This window comes from Megalobrama amblycephala, linkage group LG21 (assembly GCF_018812025.1).
Source record: "Megalobrama amblycephala isolate DHTTF-2021 linkage group LG21, ASM1881202v1, whole genome shotgun sequence".
In the NCBI taxonomy this organism is placed as follows: Eukaryota; Metazoa; Chordata; class Actinopteri; order Cypriniformes; family Xenocyprididae; genus Megalobrama; species Megalobrama amblycephala.
Window position 1 is genome coordinate 32,845,293 of NC_063064.1, and position 16,858 is coordinate 32,862,150.

The 16,858-nt window shown below is 36.3% G+C and overlaps 1 protein-coding gene across 1 annotated transcript; it reads right to left on the reverse strand.

The window, feature by feature from the left end:
• Window positions 1–7,593: 7,593 nt before the first annotated feature.
• LOC125256816 lies at window positions 7,594–14,966 on the reverse strand. Its single transcript, XM_048173037.1, has 6 exons — window positions 14,892–14,966; window positions 12,521–12,838; window positions 10,010–10,324; window positions 9,515–9,829; window positions 8,994–9,302; window positions 7,594–8,900 (listed from the first exon to the last, which is right to left on the reverse strand). Exons 1-6 carry the CDS (start codon window positions 14,947–14,949, stop codon window positions 8,749–8,751), a joined length of 1,467 nt encoding a protein of 488 aa, XP_048028994.1. The 5' UTR covers window positions 14,950–14,966; the 3' UTR covers window positions 7,594–8,748.
• Between the last annotated feature and the right edge of the window lie 1,892 nt (window positions 14,967–16,858).

The following is a 16,858-nucleotide window of genomic DNA, read 5'->3' on the forward strand; positions in this document are numbered from 1 at the left end:
TGCACCTCAGACCTCTGGCACCCCGGCTCCTCCTCCAGGTATCGTCGCCACGCCTCCCTCGCGGCCTCCGAAGCCTGCGGTGTCGTGCCTGGTCGTCGGCCATCCATCTGCGCTCTGGGCTTCGTCTCCATTATTCGTCCCCACGGTTTCGTCGAGGAGTATTACACCATGGCTCCTCTCTCCCTCGACTCCGCCGTGGATCACCATCCTGGCTGAACTCTGGAGTCTCCATCTACACGTCCTGCTCCTGGTCTCCCCCTGGCTCCTCCCACCCTCCACGCCCCCTTGGACTATATTTTCTGTTCCATGGACTTTTCTTTTGTGTCTTTATTTTACTCCGCCCTCCTCCAGAACTGTTACAGATCCTCATGTTTCTGTTGTCCCCTGTGACCTAGTTTCCCCGTTCTGTTCATTAGTTCGTCTGTTTCACCTGTGTCCTATTATCTCATCACCTTAAGTTCCCTTTGTTTGCTACATGTATTTAAGCCCTGTGTCCACCCTCATTCTTTGTCCGTTCTCGTCTGTGTAAGGTTATTTCTACGTGTCTTCTTTAAAGCCTGTGTTCAACTACTCTCCTTTGTTTCACCTGGTGTTTGCCACCAACTGTGACAAATAGACCTACCAATCTGTGTTAAAATAATGATGCTGCCATCTTTCTAAAGTCATTTTTACACCCCTGTAAACTGACTCCAAAAGGTGAAAATTGTCATTTTGACCCCCTCTACAAAACAGTGGATTACGCCATATATATAGTGGCCAAAATTATTAGAACTGTAAGGTGTTTTTTTGTTTTTTAGTTTTTAAAAATACAGCAAACTAACATTTTGAAATATTTTTGCAAATTAAAATAACGTTTTTCTAATTTTTTTAAAATGCAATTTATTTCTGTGTTGGTAAAGCTGAATTTAATTTTTTTTTTTTTTTTTTTTTTTTTTTGAGCATCATTATCATATTAGAATGATTTCTGAAGGATCATGTGACACTGGAGTAATGATGCTGAAAGTACAAGTAACTGAGATTAGACCTGAATTCAAACTTGATCTCACAGTAAAATCACAGTTTGATTATTTCTCTATGGGGCGGTTTCCCGGACAGGGTTTAAATTTAGCCAGGATAGGCCTTAATGCAGAATAGTTAATCGTGGTTTAAAAAATGGCTTTCTGAAACACAGATTAAGTTCAGATTACTAAAACCTGGACTATGGAGTCTTGAATTAAAATAAATTAGATTAATTTAAATCCAACTGTGCTAATCTGAATTAGCATGAGAGAGGTTGCCTGTAAAACATGGAATGAACCAAGAAAAGCTTAAAATTGCATGGAACTGAGAAGCAAATCCAAGGAAAACAATGGCAGCAAAAAAGACTCCAATATAAAAACTTAACTAAACAAGAGACATTTATTTTAAAGCAAGCAAAATACATCAGCTGTCAAAAAAAGCTGTCAATAATCCTATGATTATTAATGCTTTTGTTTTGTCCTTTACATAGCAACAAACTAAACATAACTATTTACACATGTGATAATCAGTGTTGGCAGTCTAGAAATGATACGGGTTTGATCCAAAGCACTATAATAATGGTTGTTTCATTATATATATTTAAAAAAAAAAAAAAAAAACAACAATCTTTAGCAGGTCCTCAACCCAAGCACAAGCTCTAAACTTCACCACTACGGTAATCACCAAAACAACATTATCATAACAAAAAAATTTACATAATAGAACATTTAACAGTAAGAAGTCTCTCCATATTCTCATCTTTCTAAAAAAATGCATAAAATAACTTTTTCAACATTTACTGTCCCAATTCAGCCCGGTGCAAAGCATGATGGGAAGTGAAAGTCCAGTTTGATTGGGTTATTTGACTGAAACATGTTATTTCAAAATGAAAACATCAAGTGAGTTCTAGTAACCATTTCGTCAATTTAACATGAAGCAATCACATATGAACCAGAAACAATGGTGTTAAATCAAAATAAATTGTGAAATAAAAAGTGAACAGCACCAAAAATAAATTAATTAATTAAAAAAATTATATATATATATATATATATATATATATATATATATATATATATATATACACACACATACTGATATATATCCAAGTAATACATGAGTCTTCTTTGAAACACAATGTTAATCTGAAGTTAAACCTGCCTCCTGGTAGGTTTAATTTAAGCCTCAATTTAGTCCTGGAATAGCTCTAGTCTTCCTCCAGGAAATCAGCTTATTAACTCTGGACTAGACTAAGTCTAGGACTAAGTCTAGGACTATTTTAAACCATGACATGTGTAGAAAGCAAATTTCTGTTATTCTGGTTTAAAGGGCCATTTTATTCTAGGACAAGGCTTAATCTCTGTCCGGGAAACCGCCCCTATGAGAATAACAGTGAATGTTAATCCTCTCTGACTTTAACCAGTAATTTATTACATTCCACCAGAACAGAAACAACTGAAGCCATAAAAACAGGTTTAAACTCACCAACCAGACGCCACAAACACGAACAGAACAAAATTAATCTGAGAAACATTTTCTTCATCGGTTCACCAAAAAGCCCACGCTAGTAACCCTTAAAATGTCTGAAAACTGTGATATTTATCTGGTTGAGTGTGAATCCTCCTCTAACCTCAGTTTCCGTTCAGTCACAAAATTCAGCAAGATTTTGCTGATCTTAAAGTCACATGAAAAAACAGGACATTCTATTTAAGTTTTAGGGTTTTATGTATCAGGAGATAATAAAAAAGGTCTTGAAGGTCTTAAAATTAGGCAAATACAACCTCAGATGAACAACACATATTACACCATCTCTTGTTTATTTGACAAAAAATTTTGGCCAAAATGGAGACACCGTGTGTGACAAACTAAGTTCACCATTACTGGTTCAACTAGTCCACACATACATGGATATTTTTTTAACAGATTTTTTTCTTCCTTAGTTTAAAAAATAATCTCTGTCCACATGAAAATGCTAAAACATATTATGAAGCGCTGTCAAGAGCAATCCAAACCAGCAGGTGGCATTATAATCCTAACCATAAAGACATGTTGGCCAATCAGAAGCCTGAAAAAATGTTATTACCAGTTCTGGTGTCAAACAAAGGAGATAACAGCTAAAAGTGTCTCTACAAGCAACTGAATCATAGGGTGTACTTAGTTTGTCACACATTGCTTCTCCATTTTGGCCTCATTTTTGTTAAATAAACCATGGCACAGTGTAATATGTCATTTTTAAGACCTGCTAACGAGCAGGTGAATTTTTATTATGCTCTGATATGCAAAACAAGGGTGCACATTTTCAAATGAATTCTGGTCCTGAATGAAAACTAATAGCAGAAGAGTGTATATTGGATTAGATATCTGTGGTGTGTTATTTAGTGCTTCTTATTAGCAGGAAAGAAAATGAAGAAATGCTTCAGCCACAAACTACTGGCACACAGCGGCTACAGACATCCAGCAGAAGCGGTTTATCCACCAACAGATCAAACCAAACACACTGATGTTTGCACAGATAAAATAAAAGAGAAAAACATATAGCAGGCTCCATTTTGACTCAAAAAATGCGCAGGCTAATAGGTACTTTAACACACCTGCTAATTATCACATCAATATCTATAGGTCACAGATGATTGGTTCCTGCTGTACTAGTAGCCAATGAGCTGCGTGCTTAATCTTTAAATACATGAGTTAGCATTGCTTAGTAGCGCAGCGTGCTTCAGAAACCCTCCACCTTCCCCAGCTCCACCTGTATGGATCTGCTACGGTTATTCATGTACGCTATATTGTACAGCAGCAGCATGTCTTACTTGCTCACAGCAGCGGGTCGTGTATGTATTGGCAGTAGCAAGTCCCATACTTGCTCTGCAGCAGCGGCAGCAGCAATAATCAACAGCAGCAGCAATTAAGCAGCAGCAGCGTAGCAGATCTATTCCGCCAAGACCAAAAAATATCTATATTGTCATATCCATTACCATACCAAACACTCCGAGAGTTGTCATGACAGAAATGTGTTTAGGACCTCAAGGCTAGATTATTGTAATGCTTTATTGGGCGGTTGCCCTGCAAGCTTAATAAACAAACTCCAGCAGTTTCTTTCTAGAACCAGGAAGAATGACCATATTAGCCCAGTTCTGTCAACACTGCATGGGCCTATTAAACATTATTAAACATATTAAACATCCTTTACATTTTAAAATCCTGCTAATTCCATATAAAGCCCTGAATGGTTTAGCTCCTCAGTAATTGAGTGAGCTCTTATTGCATTACAGTCCTTCACAGGGCTTGACATTAACACCCGCCAACCCGATAAATGCGGGTAGATTTCAGCTGTGGCGGGTAAGACAGCCACTCCCACTAGCCACTTTGGCGGGTTAAATATATAATTTCAGCCTACAGCCAAATGAAAGGTAGCCAAGCTTGTCGTATCATAAAATTACAATTCAATCACAATTCTTTATCGATTAACTTGCTGCTAGTAAAGGCGGGATAGGCGGAATCGCGCTGAATGACACACAACAGCAGCGCTCTCTCACGCACGCGCGAACAGTTCTCCTTGCGCCTGAATAGTCAAATACACACACAGAGATGTCAAAATGCCCATCGTGTGGAGTAGGCTATCGCGTGAATACATGGCTTAAGTGGATGTAAACAGGTGGGTAAATACTAGATATGTGTCAGTATATTACATCCATGCATTCAGCGGCCCCCCAGATAAATATCTGTCTGTCATTAATGTTAATCAATAAACAGATCAAGATGTAATATAAGTCTAAGGTGTCCCCTGAATATGTTTGTGAAGTTTCAGCTCAAAATACCCCATAGATGTTTTTTAATAAATTTTTTTAACTGCCTATTTTGAGGCATAATTAGAAATGCGCCGATTTAGGCTGCAGCCCCTTTAATTGCTCGCGCTCTCCGCCCCTTCCCAAGCTCTGGACTCTATCATTGCATAAACACAGAACATTGCAAGTTCACACAGCTAATATAACCCTCAAAATGGATCTTTACAAAGTGTTCGTCATGCAGCATGTCTAATCGCGTAAGTATAGTATTTATTTTGGAACATTAGCAACATGCTAACAAAACATTTAGACAATTTACAAATATCACTAAAAATATCATGATATCATGGATCATGTCAGTTATTATTGCCTCATCTGCCATTTTTCGCTATTGTTCTTGCTTGCTTACCTAGTCTGATGATTCAGCTGTGCACAGATCCAGACGTTAATACTGGCTGCCCTTGTCTAATGCCTTGATCATGGGCTGGCATATGCAAATATTGGGGGCGTACATATTAATGAGCCCGACTGTTACGTAACAGTCGGTGTTATGTTGAAATTTGCCTGTTCTTCGGAGGTCTTTTAAACAAATGAGATTTATATAAGAAGGAGGAAACAATGGAGTTTGAGACTCACTGTATGTCATTTCCATGTACTGAACTCTTGTTATTTAACTATGCCGAGGTAAATTCAATTTTCAATTTGATGGCACCTTTAAATAAATGTATAAATGTTAATTAGTTACTACAATGAGCTTCTTCCCGGATTAGTGACATCACAAACTCCAAAATTTACATAAACCCCGCCCCCAAGAACACATAACAAAGGGGGCGGGGCCATGTTGGGCTGCTTTAGAGAAGAGGAAGAGTTGTTGTAGTAGAGTTTTGCGTCATTTTACGCCGGACTGCTTCACAAACGAGGGTCAATTCAACACAAAAGATGAACATGACGGCACATGCTAGTGGATGAGTTGAATCAACTCCACAGCAACTACATAAATTTATCCACTAACCATTCAGAAACGTCCAGTTTCATTCTAAAAGTTGTAACTTCTTCCTGAGTCACGGTAGTGCAAATAAATATATTTATGATATTAATAAAGTTAAAGAAGATAAAAATGCAGATATAAAATGGCATATATATATATATATATATATATATATATATATATCAACTATATTTCTTGAATGTAAAAGAAAAAAACAAACAGTAAAAATATAGAAACAATACACATCTATTGGTGTGGCCAAGAAGTGGCAGAACACCCATAGTGTGCATCTCAATCAGCTCCCTAGTTCACTAATCAGGGCACTGATCAGGGAGTCGGCTGCATTCATTTACACTGTATACTGATACGCAACCTAGGAAGCTAGGGAGCTGTTTGAGATGCAGGGATAGTTTATAGGGGTCTTCCTCGTCTACTTACTTTCTCTTCGTCGTCTTGGTATCAATGTGTCAAGACCGTTTTGTGCTTGAGTGCCACCAAGTCATGTTTTACTGTAACTTCAGCAGCTCCATGCACGTGAACAAAAGAGCCACTCTCATTGGTCGGCCAGTTTTTAACGTGGCGCGTCAAACCAAAAAAACCAACCCGAGGCGTTTTTCAAAAAATGACGCTTTTACGCCTTGCGTTTTTCGCGTCGGTGTGCACACTCACATTGGCGCCCTTTGTTTAGTCACGAGGAATTAAATGTCGGCGATAATCACGCATGATATTTGTCCCGGTGTGTACAGGCCTTAAGCCTGAACACCGTTACTGACAATCCTCATTTTGGCTGCGTGAGATTCTCCAGCTTTGTTGTTGTTGAGCAAACAAAGCGCGAGCTGTTAAAGCTTTTTCGAGTTAAAAATAAAAATAACGGCATGGCTCTGATATCTGTGAATACAGTAAGAAACAATGGTAACTTTAACTACATTTAACAGTACATTAGCAACATGCTAATGAAACATTTAGAAAGAAAATTTACAAATATCACTAAATATATGATGATATCATGGATCATGAACAGTTATTATCGATCCATCTGGCATTTTCGATATTGTCATTGCTTCACAATACCTGCAGAACGTCAGATGATTCGGCTGTGCAGCTCCATGACGTTAATACTGCCTTGAACATGCTGGCATATGCAAATGTTGGGGGCGTACATATTAATGATCCTGACTGTTATGTCACAGTCGGTGTTATGTTGAGATTCGTCTGTTTTTCCGTGATGTTTTTCACACATGAGATTTATATATGAAGGAGGAAACAGTGGTGTTTCAGGCTCATGGTATGTAATTTCCATGTACACAACTCTTATTATTCAACTATGCCAAGGTAAATTAAATTTTCAATTCTAGGGTACCTATTTTTCTGGATTTAAACATTCTTGGAAACATCTGGGATAATGTAAGGACACAATTCAACAAAATATATAACACTGTTCTAGTGGTTTTGGATGTTTTAATCCGAAAATCTTACATATTGTGCCTTTAACGATTAAAACATTTTGAACATTCATAGAATATTCAGAAATAATATTTCTTAGCTTAATGGGAACGTAAGCGAAATATTCTTAGATCATATTTTGGTTTGATGGGAATGTACGCACAACTGGACAGTTACTAAAGGCGGGACTTAATGTCTTAAAATGTTTAAATGTCTTTCTCTCTAGACATCAGTATGGCTGAAATAACATGCTAATGTTTATTGTTGTAATTAAGACCCTATCAGTTAAATTGTTGACTATTTGACTTTTAAGGCTTAATATTGTAAAATTTAAGACATTTTAAGAAGAAAAAAAACTGCAAGAAAACAGACAATGCTTCAACAAAGTTTAATAAACACTGAAAAATGTTTCACTGACTACATATAATAATAAAAAAAAAATGATCTCAACTATGCAACATTTCAGCAACAATGCAAAATGTAACATTTCATCTCACTTAATCCAGTATGCAATAGCGTAGAGCTTTAGCTACATACAGCTCAATACAAGTACACAGGATGAATCAAGGTTAAAACAAAACCTAATATATACATAACATTCCCTCGTATGACAATGACGTGACTGGAATAAAGCAAATAGACTACAAAATGTGATCATATCCTATTAATAGCGCTGCATTTTTTTGTCCAAAGGCCTTAATAATAATAATAAACAAATCTTTAAGCTACATATAAAGATTTTGAAGTGTAAAAAGGTAATTCGGTTTAAACGTCCAAAGGCCAATACAGCCATTTTATTTATTAAAATATCTTAAAATGTAATAAATGTATATATATTTTTTATTTTGGCATGATTTTATAACATCATATATTAACAAAATGCAAAATAATATTAATTATGTGTAGAAGTTGTTTCTACACATTATGAGAAAATGTCCAGAAAAAAATGAATTTCATTGATGTCATTCGGAGTAACCGATATAAAGGCACCATTTTGGATCAAGTCATGCGGTCAGTATCATGTGACAGGATGTGACATCATTCAGACACCTGTAAAGGGTCACATGATCATGAAGCAAAGTAACTAACTCTCTCTTAAGTATTTGAAAAAATCAAGTTTTCACTTGTTCGTACGCATGTGCTGAAACATCAGGTCTTCGGTACAACCGCTATAAAACATGGAAAATGATGTAATATTTTAAAAACTTGTACTAAATATAAAATGTTTGATTGTTGTTGATATCAGCCTGTTAGCATTGTTTGAAAATATCATCATTCGGTATAACCAAAAGTGTCATTCATTAAAACTGAATTAATTTTTGGATAAACCAAATTACTTTTTGATGACAAATTTTATCCGTCTTGTATAAAATAACAAAAGCAGAGTTAATTGATTATAAAAACCACATAATCTCATTGTTAACACTTAATAAAACTTTAAAATTAATTATATCTCCATTATGTTTTTTTTACACTTTTAAAAACCTCATTTGTCAATGACCCAAATATGCAAAACACGTTTGTGAGAAATGACAATTAGATTTCTGAAGTGTGGATATGTGCTCGATCTCGTTCAGCTCTTCTGGATCTGATGTCATAAACCAGAATAATGACAGTAGCCACGCCCACCAGAGCAGAGAGGACCAATCGGATCACAGCTTCAGTAGGACCACAACAGTGGACAGAGTCTGAGGAATAAAAACATCAAACTGAGATCAGCTCAGACAATGAACACTAATATCAAAAATATCTGGAGGGCAGAACAAATGATCTCTACTCACCACTGACAGAAACTCTGAAAGCCTTTAATGATATTTTCCAAACTCCAATTTGTAGTTTATAATCTCCAGCATGTTCAGTTGTGATGTTTGTGATGGTCAGAGATCCAGTTTGTTTGTCCAGCTTCAGTCTGTCTCTGAATCTCCCATCAAGAACATCATCATATACAGTGAATCTGTTGAACCGTTTATTGATTTCAGCTATTAAAGTACGTTTAGTTCCAAACCTCCACTGAATCGGGCGATAATACTTAATGTCAGTAAGACTAGAGTTCAGAGTGACTGAATCTCCCTCCATCACTGAGATTTCAACTGTATCACCAAACAGAGAACAAACAGAAACAGGGTTTGTCACAGATTAATAGTGTTAAACAAAAAAAATATTTTTTACAAAAGTGAAAGGTTTTAAATTTCAACTTTTGAACAATATAATAAACAATAGATCAGAGCAAAATAAAGGTGTGTGGATTGATATTGTATCTGGTGGTTAAAAAACAAATCAGTGAAACAAAAATTTAACTCACCATAGAGAGCAAGAGCGAAATGTTTGTACTTAAAAGCATATAGGATAGCATTGTTGTTATGTACATTATAAACTCCAGCATGTTCAGTTGTGGTGTTTGTGATGGTCAGAGATCTAGTTTGATTGTCCAGCTTCAGTCTGTCTCTGAATCTCCCATCAAGAACATCATCATATACAGTGAATCTGTTGGACGTTACATTGAGTTCAGCTATTACAATGTTTTCAGTTCCAAACCTCCACTGAATCTGATCATCATCCTTGATTCTAATAAGATAATAGAGAGTGACTGAATCTCCCTCCATCACTGAGATTTCAACTGTATCACCAAACACACACATGGAGAACAAAGATTTAATTAAAAAAAAAATAGTTTGAAATTTAAAATTGAAATGAAAATCATCATTATATGGGCCTAACACAAGCAAAATGGAGTTTAATTAATAATTGTATCTTTGTGCTGACTAAAAAACAAGCAAACAGTTTTTTAAAAACTCACCATAGACAGCGAGAATGAAATTATTTTCCACAGTGTTGCTGTTTTGTGTATAATATCCAGCATGTCTATCTGTGATGTCTGTGATGGTCAGAGATCCAGTTTGATTGTCCAGCTTCAGTCTGTCTCTGAATATCCCATCAAGAACATCATCATATACAGTGAATCTGTTGGCCTGTTTATCGATTTCAGCTATTAGAGTGTTGTAAGTTGTAAACCTCCACTGAATCTGATCAACATCCTTCATTTCAGTAAGACTCAGATAGTCTAGAGTGACTGAATATCTCTTTATCACTGACAGAAACCCCATCATCCTCACTGAAAAACAGAGTTTTTCACAGATTAAAGCTTTAAAATCACTTGTCACTCACAATCCCTGCCTGTGTTCCCTGTGTCTGTCATGGACTGTATTTTTGGACACCCTCGTGTTTTCTCCTGTGTTCTTGCCTTGTGGATTCCTTTAATAAATATTACCAAAGTCCCTTTAAGACAAGTCATTTCACTCGGTGGCCAACTTTGAAACGCCTCTCAGGCATCCTGGGAATCCATGCAGCTCCTATCTCTTTGAATGGGGAAACATCAAATTCTCCAAAGCTGTTTGCCAAGTTTTTTAATCAATTTCATATTTGAAATCACCAATGAATTCTAACAACAACTGTCTCATTTTTTTTCCCCATACGCTCGAATCATGACATAAAAAACTAAATTTTTTAGGCTGGATCAAGCTAATGCGCATGCGCAGACCTAAATGCGCGTCTCTTGTGCCTCATTTCGGAGCGCGCATCTGACTGTTTCTATAGAAACCAGTGCTTCTATCGGCTGCTGCAGTGACGCAATGACTTTACCAGTCGGTGATAGGCTATTATTTTGCAGGCGGGACCGCTATATTGCGCGTTACACTTTCTCCAATTCAAAACAATACGAGTGACGCGTGTTATTCTATAGTCTTTGATATTACTGTGTGAATTCGTCTGATTGAATCCTAGGGTTTTCTGTATATTGACATAATAAAAAATGATCTGGTTTTTGGCAGGTCTTTAAATGAGATACATGTACGACCTCAGATGAACAAAAACACACAACATATTACACTGTGTCATTGTTTATTTAAAGTCCCACTGTAGTCAATTATTTTATCTCTTAAAACTCATCCTTGATCATCAAAATTATATATTTAAACATTTTTTACTGTGAAAAAAAATTATTAATGCCCTAAAATAGCTTGAATGTAGTGAATAGCTACACGCTAATAGTGCTAAAATGGGCTAAAAACATGCTAAGAACTCTATAAAAACTTCATAGTAACCATCTGTGACAACTACCAACCACCTAGTTACATCATAACAAACTGCCTAGCAACATCTTAGCAACCACCCCAAATACCTTAGCAACTGCCTAGCAACACCCTAGAAACCACCCAGGTTGCCATAGCAACCATCCAGAACACCCTAGCAACGCTCTAGTAACCACCCCAAGTACCTTAGCAACTGCCTAGCAACTCCCTAGCAGCCACCTAGGTTACCATAGCAACCACCGAGAACATCCTAGAAAATTCCTAGCGACACCTTAGCAACTACCCCAAGTACCTTAGCAACTGCCTAGCAACACCCTAGGAACCACCCAGGTTACCATAGCAACCACCTAGCAACTGCCATGAACAACCTAGCAACCACCCAGTTTACCATAGCAACCACCCACAACACCTTAGCAATTGCCTAGAAACAACCTAGCAACTGAATGCAGTACTTCATGCATTGTTGTTCTTCTGAGAGCTTACCTAATTTTAAGACCTGCTAATGACCAGATGATTATTTTATGTCCTGTCACATAAAACCATTTTCAAATGAATTCTGGTCCTGAATGAAAACTAATAGCAGAAGAGTGTATATTGGATTAGATATCTGTGATGTGTTATTTAGTGCTGTGAGATGTCAGATTGTGAGCATCTTATTAGCAGGAGAGAAAATGAAGAAACGCTTCAGCCACAAACTGCTGACACACACAGCGATGCAGAAGCAGTTTATCCACCAACAGATCAAACCAAACACACTGATGTTTCTACAGATAAAATAAATGAGAAAAAACATTTAGCAGGCTCCATTTTTACTCAAAAAAGTGAATCACACATATAATGTTTGCCTTTGTTGCTTCAACTAAATTAATTAGTGAACGTTAGTGAGAAAACACAGTAACCTGTAAATGTAAATGTTAATTTAGAGGAATTTGCAGTTGGTATTGAGAAAATTTGACAATATTTTTTTGAGTTCATAATGAAAATTCTTGCTTTTGATTGTAGATTTTGGTTCAGCAAGTTCATCTTCTGGAGAAACTGAAAAGTGTAGATTTGATACCAAAGTGTAGAAGTGATCTTCTATAGCAAACTTTCTTTTGAAAGCCACATCTCTGACATTTGTAAAACCACTCCAGAAAAAAACTTAATTAATGCGTTCCTGACCTGAAGGTTAGATTATTTTAGAGCTGATAGAGTTCTTTCCAAACTATTATTTAACTTACCGTAGACAGTGAGAGTAAATCTCTTTCTCGTACTGTTGGTCTGGATTTTATAATCTCCATCATGTTCAGTTGTGGCGTTTGTGATGGTCAGAGATCCAGTTTGATTGTCCAGCTTCAGTCTGTCTCTGAATCTCCCATCAAGAACATCATCATGTACAGTGAATCTGTCGGCCTGTTTATTGATTTCAGCTATTAGAGTGTCTTCAATTCCAAACCTCCACTGAATCTGATCATCATCCATTATTTCAGTAAGACTAGAGTTCAGAGTGATTGAATGTCCCCTCATCACTCTTTTCTCTACTGCATCATCAGACCCACCTGAAGAACAGGATTTTTCACAGATTAAAGCTTTGAATTCACTTGATGTTCATTTGATGAAGTTTCACAAAAATACTTTTAATCATTTAAATGTGGAGTTAATAATATTCTGCAGCAGCACAAAGACAAAACTTGATATATAAAAAGAGAAATTGGTCATCTCATGTCAAATCAAACAAATTTTGACATCTTCATTGTGTCAAATGTTTGATTTTAATATTTTTTTTCTGTAGAAAGACAAACTTACATAGCAATGAAAGCTAAAATATGAAATGCCTCATATGTATATTTAGAGTAATCCACTGTTTTGTAGAGCGGGGTCAAAGTCATGACCCCAACATCATAATTTTATTCTTACACAGAGATTAAAGGCGCTCTAAGCGATTCTGAGCGGAGTAACTTCCTGTTGACGTTCGAAGTGTTGTCAAACAAAACAGAGGCTAGCTAAACCCTCCCTCCTACTCCTCCTGGCCCTCCCCTCCGTGCTTCCTGAAACAGTCATGAACGCGCATTTAAAATGTAAGTAGCTTGCGTATTGATGCTGCTTGTCGGTTATTGGCTGGAGCATGTTTATTATGTTAAGTGGTCCAGGCTGCACCAGTTTGTTTTTATTGCATTTTTCGGAGCTTGTGGTGACTACAGAGACCGCGTTTTTTTACAGTGTGTTCAGGGGACAGGCAGCTAGCGCATAGTGAGGAGATGTTTGCGGTATGTGACAAAAAAAAAATTGGGCCTAAAAACGCGTCATACATACATGAGCTGTTGTATTAGAGACGAGGCATATTCGGATATCCACAAATAAGGGTATTTAATAATAACCAAGGCTCCATTGTGGGTCTGGAGCCTTGGTGGGCTCTGGCGACCCCGAAACCCCGCCCAGGAGTTCCCCACCCACAGGTACTGCCCCTAGAAGGGGCATGGAAATGCTGGCTCGGCGGCAGAGACTGGAGATACTGGCCAGTTTACTCATGGAGATTAAGATATCTTTAAAACTTCTTGAGTTACAGTCATGCAAACTTGAGGCGAAAAACACAAGAAGTGCTTTCTGCCATTTTTGAACTGTCACCGTTGGCATATAATGAAACAAAGATTGCTAAAGTCAACAGATTTTACTAATCGACCTACCAATCTCTGTGTAAAAATAAAATAATGATGCTGCCATCTTTCTAAAGTCATTTTTACACCCCTGTAAACTGGCTCCAAAAGGTGAAAATCATCATTTTGACCCCCTCTACAAAACAGTGGATTACGCCGTATATATAGTGGCCAAAATTATTAGAACGGTAAGATTTTTTTTTTAGTTTTAAAAAATACAGCGAAAACAGTAAAATTGTGAAATATTTTTACAAATTAAAATAACGGTTTTCTATTTGAATATACATTAAAATGTAATTTATTTCTGTGATCAAAGCTGAATTTTCAGCATCATTACTCCAGTCTTCAGTGTCACATGATCCTTCAGAAATCATTCTGATATGATGATTTGATGCTCAAGAAACATTTATGATTATTATCAATGTTGAAAACAGTTTTGTACATTTTCTTTCTTTTCTTGATGAATAGATCATTCAGAAGAACAGAACTTTTGCAAGATTATAAATGTCTTTACTGTCACTTTTGATTAATTTAATGCATCTTTCCTGAATAATTAAAAAACATAAATAAAAAAAAAAAAACTCTTACTATTACATTACAAACTCTTAATATTACAAAGGCTTTCTATTTCAGATAAATGCTGTTCTTTTCAACTTTCTATTCATTAAATAATCTTGAAAAAAAAATGGTTCACAACTGTTTTCAACACTGCTAATAATAATAATAATAAATGTTTCATAATAAAGGATCATGTGACACTGGAGTAATGATGCTGAAAGTTCAAGTAACTGAGATTAGACCTGAATTCAAACTTGATCTCACAGTAAAATCACAGTTTGATTATTTCTCTATGAGAATAACAGTGAATGTTAATCCTCTCTGACTAATTTAACCAGTAATTTATTACATTCCACCAGAACAGAAACAACTGAAGCCATAAAAACAGATTTAAACTCACCAACCAGACGCCACAAACACGAACAGAACAAAACTAATCTGAGAAACATTTTCTTCATCGGTTCACTGAAAAGCCCACGATAGTAACCCTTAAAATGTCTGAAAACCAACTGAACTGTGATATTTATCTGGTTGTGTGTGAATCCTCCCCAAACCTCAGTTTCCGTTCAATTACAAAATTCAGCAAGATTTTGCTGATCTCAAAGTCGAGTAAAAAAACAGGACATTCAATTGAATTTTAGAGTTTTACGTATCAGGACATAATAAAAAAAAGTCTTGAACTGTTGCTGCCATTAATCTGGAAAGGGTTTTATGGCCAATTCCAAACAATCTCAAGACCATCATTCACAGGGAGGAAGATTATTCACAAGAGGAAAACATTCAAGACAGTTGACAATCTTCCCAGGAGTAGATGTCCCAGCAAATTTACCCCAAGATCAGACAGTGTAATGCTCAGAGAAATCATAAAACACCCAAGAGCTCAGACTCTACAGGCATCAGTTAAGATGATAAATGTTTAAGTTCATAGACTGGACTTAAAGAGACTTCTTCTCAGCTGACTAGATTTGCAAAGTTGCATCTGAACAAACCACAAGATTTCTATAATGTACTTAAAGTGCTCTATTTTCGCACACTAATTTTGTACTTAATATACTAAAAATTATTCTTTAGTACTTCTTTAGATCATCTTAAGAACATCTAAGTGTACTCAACTGTGCTATTTTGAGACACCATGAAATATGAACTAAAATGTGCTTTTAATATACTATCTCGATATTTAACAAATGTATTTAGATAACCCGTATAGTACATTTGAACCCATAGTGTACTACAAGTGGTAACTAAATTCATAAATATTTTTTAAATAGAAATAGTATTAAAAGCACACTTTAGTTTATATTAAATGGTGTCTCAAAATAGCACAGTTGAGTACACTTAGATGTTCTTAATTTTATTTTTTAGTATATTAAGTTCAAAACTAGTGCACATAAATAGAGAACTTTAAGTTCATTACAGAAGTGTAGGCCTGCTGCTAAAAGTGTCTCTACAAGCAACTGAATCATAGGGTGAACTTAGTTTGTCTCACATGGCAACTGCTCCATTTTGGCCTCATTTTTGTTAAATAAACCATGGCACAGTGAAATATGTCGTTTTTAAGACCTGCTAACGAGCAGGTAAATTTTTATTATGCCCTGATATGTCAAACCATAGAATTCACAAGGGTGCACATTTTCTAATGAATTCTGGTCCTGAATGAAAACTAATAGCAGAAGAGTGTATACTAGATTAGATATATGTGGTGTGTTATCGCTTCTTATTAGCAGGAAAGAAAACGCCTAAGCCTCAAACTGCTGACACACACAGTGATGCAGAAGCAGTTTATCCATCAACAGATCAAACCAAACACACTGATGTTTCTTACACACCCAAAATCGGCGAATTTCACTGCCAAATCAGAAGCGCAATGGAACCGTTTTTAAATTAAGCCATCAGTAAATTGTATGGCTCCCACAGTAAATGTTGTATTGTCTTATATATGTTTTATTTTACCAGTTGTGGAATCCAATCATTCATCCATCTGAGGTAACGTAGTTAGCCTACTTTATTGAATATTTCCATTTTATGCAACTTTACACATTTATTAATAGTAAATTAATAATTAATACATTTAAGATCATCATGTTTGCATCAAACAATATATTTCAGACCTAGTGGAGTAATAATAGGTCTGAATTTAAATATATATATTGTACATTTTAATGGATCACGCTACAAACATAACGATCTTATAATGCATGATGCATTGCTGTGTCCGTTATCCCATAATTCACACTTTTGGACACTTTTGCTTTAACGGACATTAAAGACGTGGCGCGGTGCTGAGCTTCGCTTCCGGTGTGCGAGCCCCTTCAGTCTTTCTTTTGCCACTCAGTGGGCGTGACCGCAGTCGTAACAGTCGACGGTGAC

Coding starts and splice junctions, on each gene's coding strand:
- LOC125256816 (XM_048173037.1), bottom strand. CDS start 14,949: ATGAAGAAAATGTTTCTCAGATTAGTTTTGTTCTGTTCGTGTTTGTGG. Junction 10,325..12,520: donor ATTTACTCTCACTGTCTACG/GTAAGTTAAATA, acceptor TCTGTTTTTCAG/TGAGGATGATGGGGTTTCTG. Junction 9,830..10,009: donor TTTCATTCTCGCTGTCTATG/GTGAGTTTTTAA, acceptor TTGGTGATACAG/TTGAAATCTCAGTGATGGAG.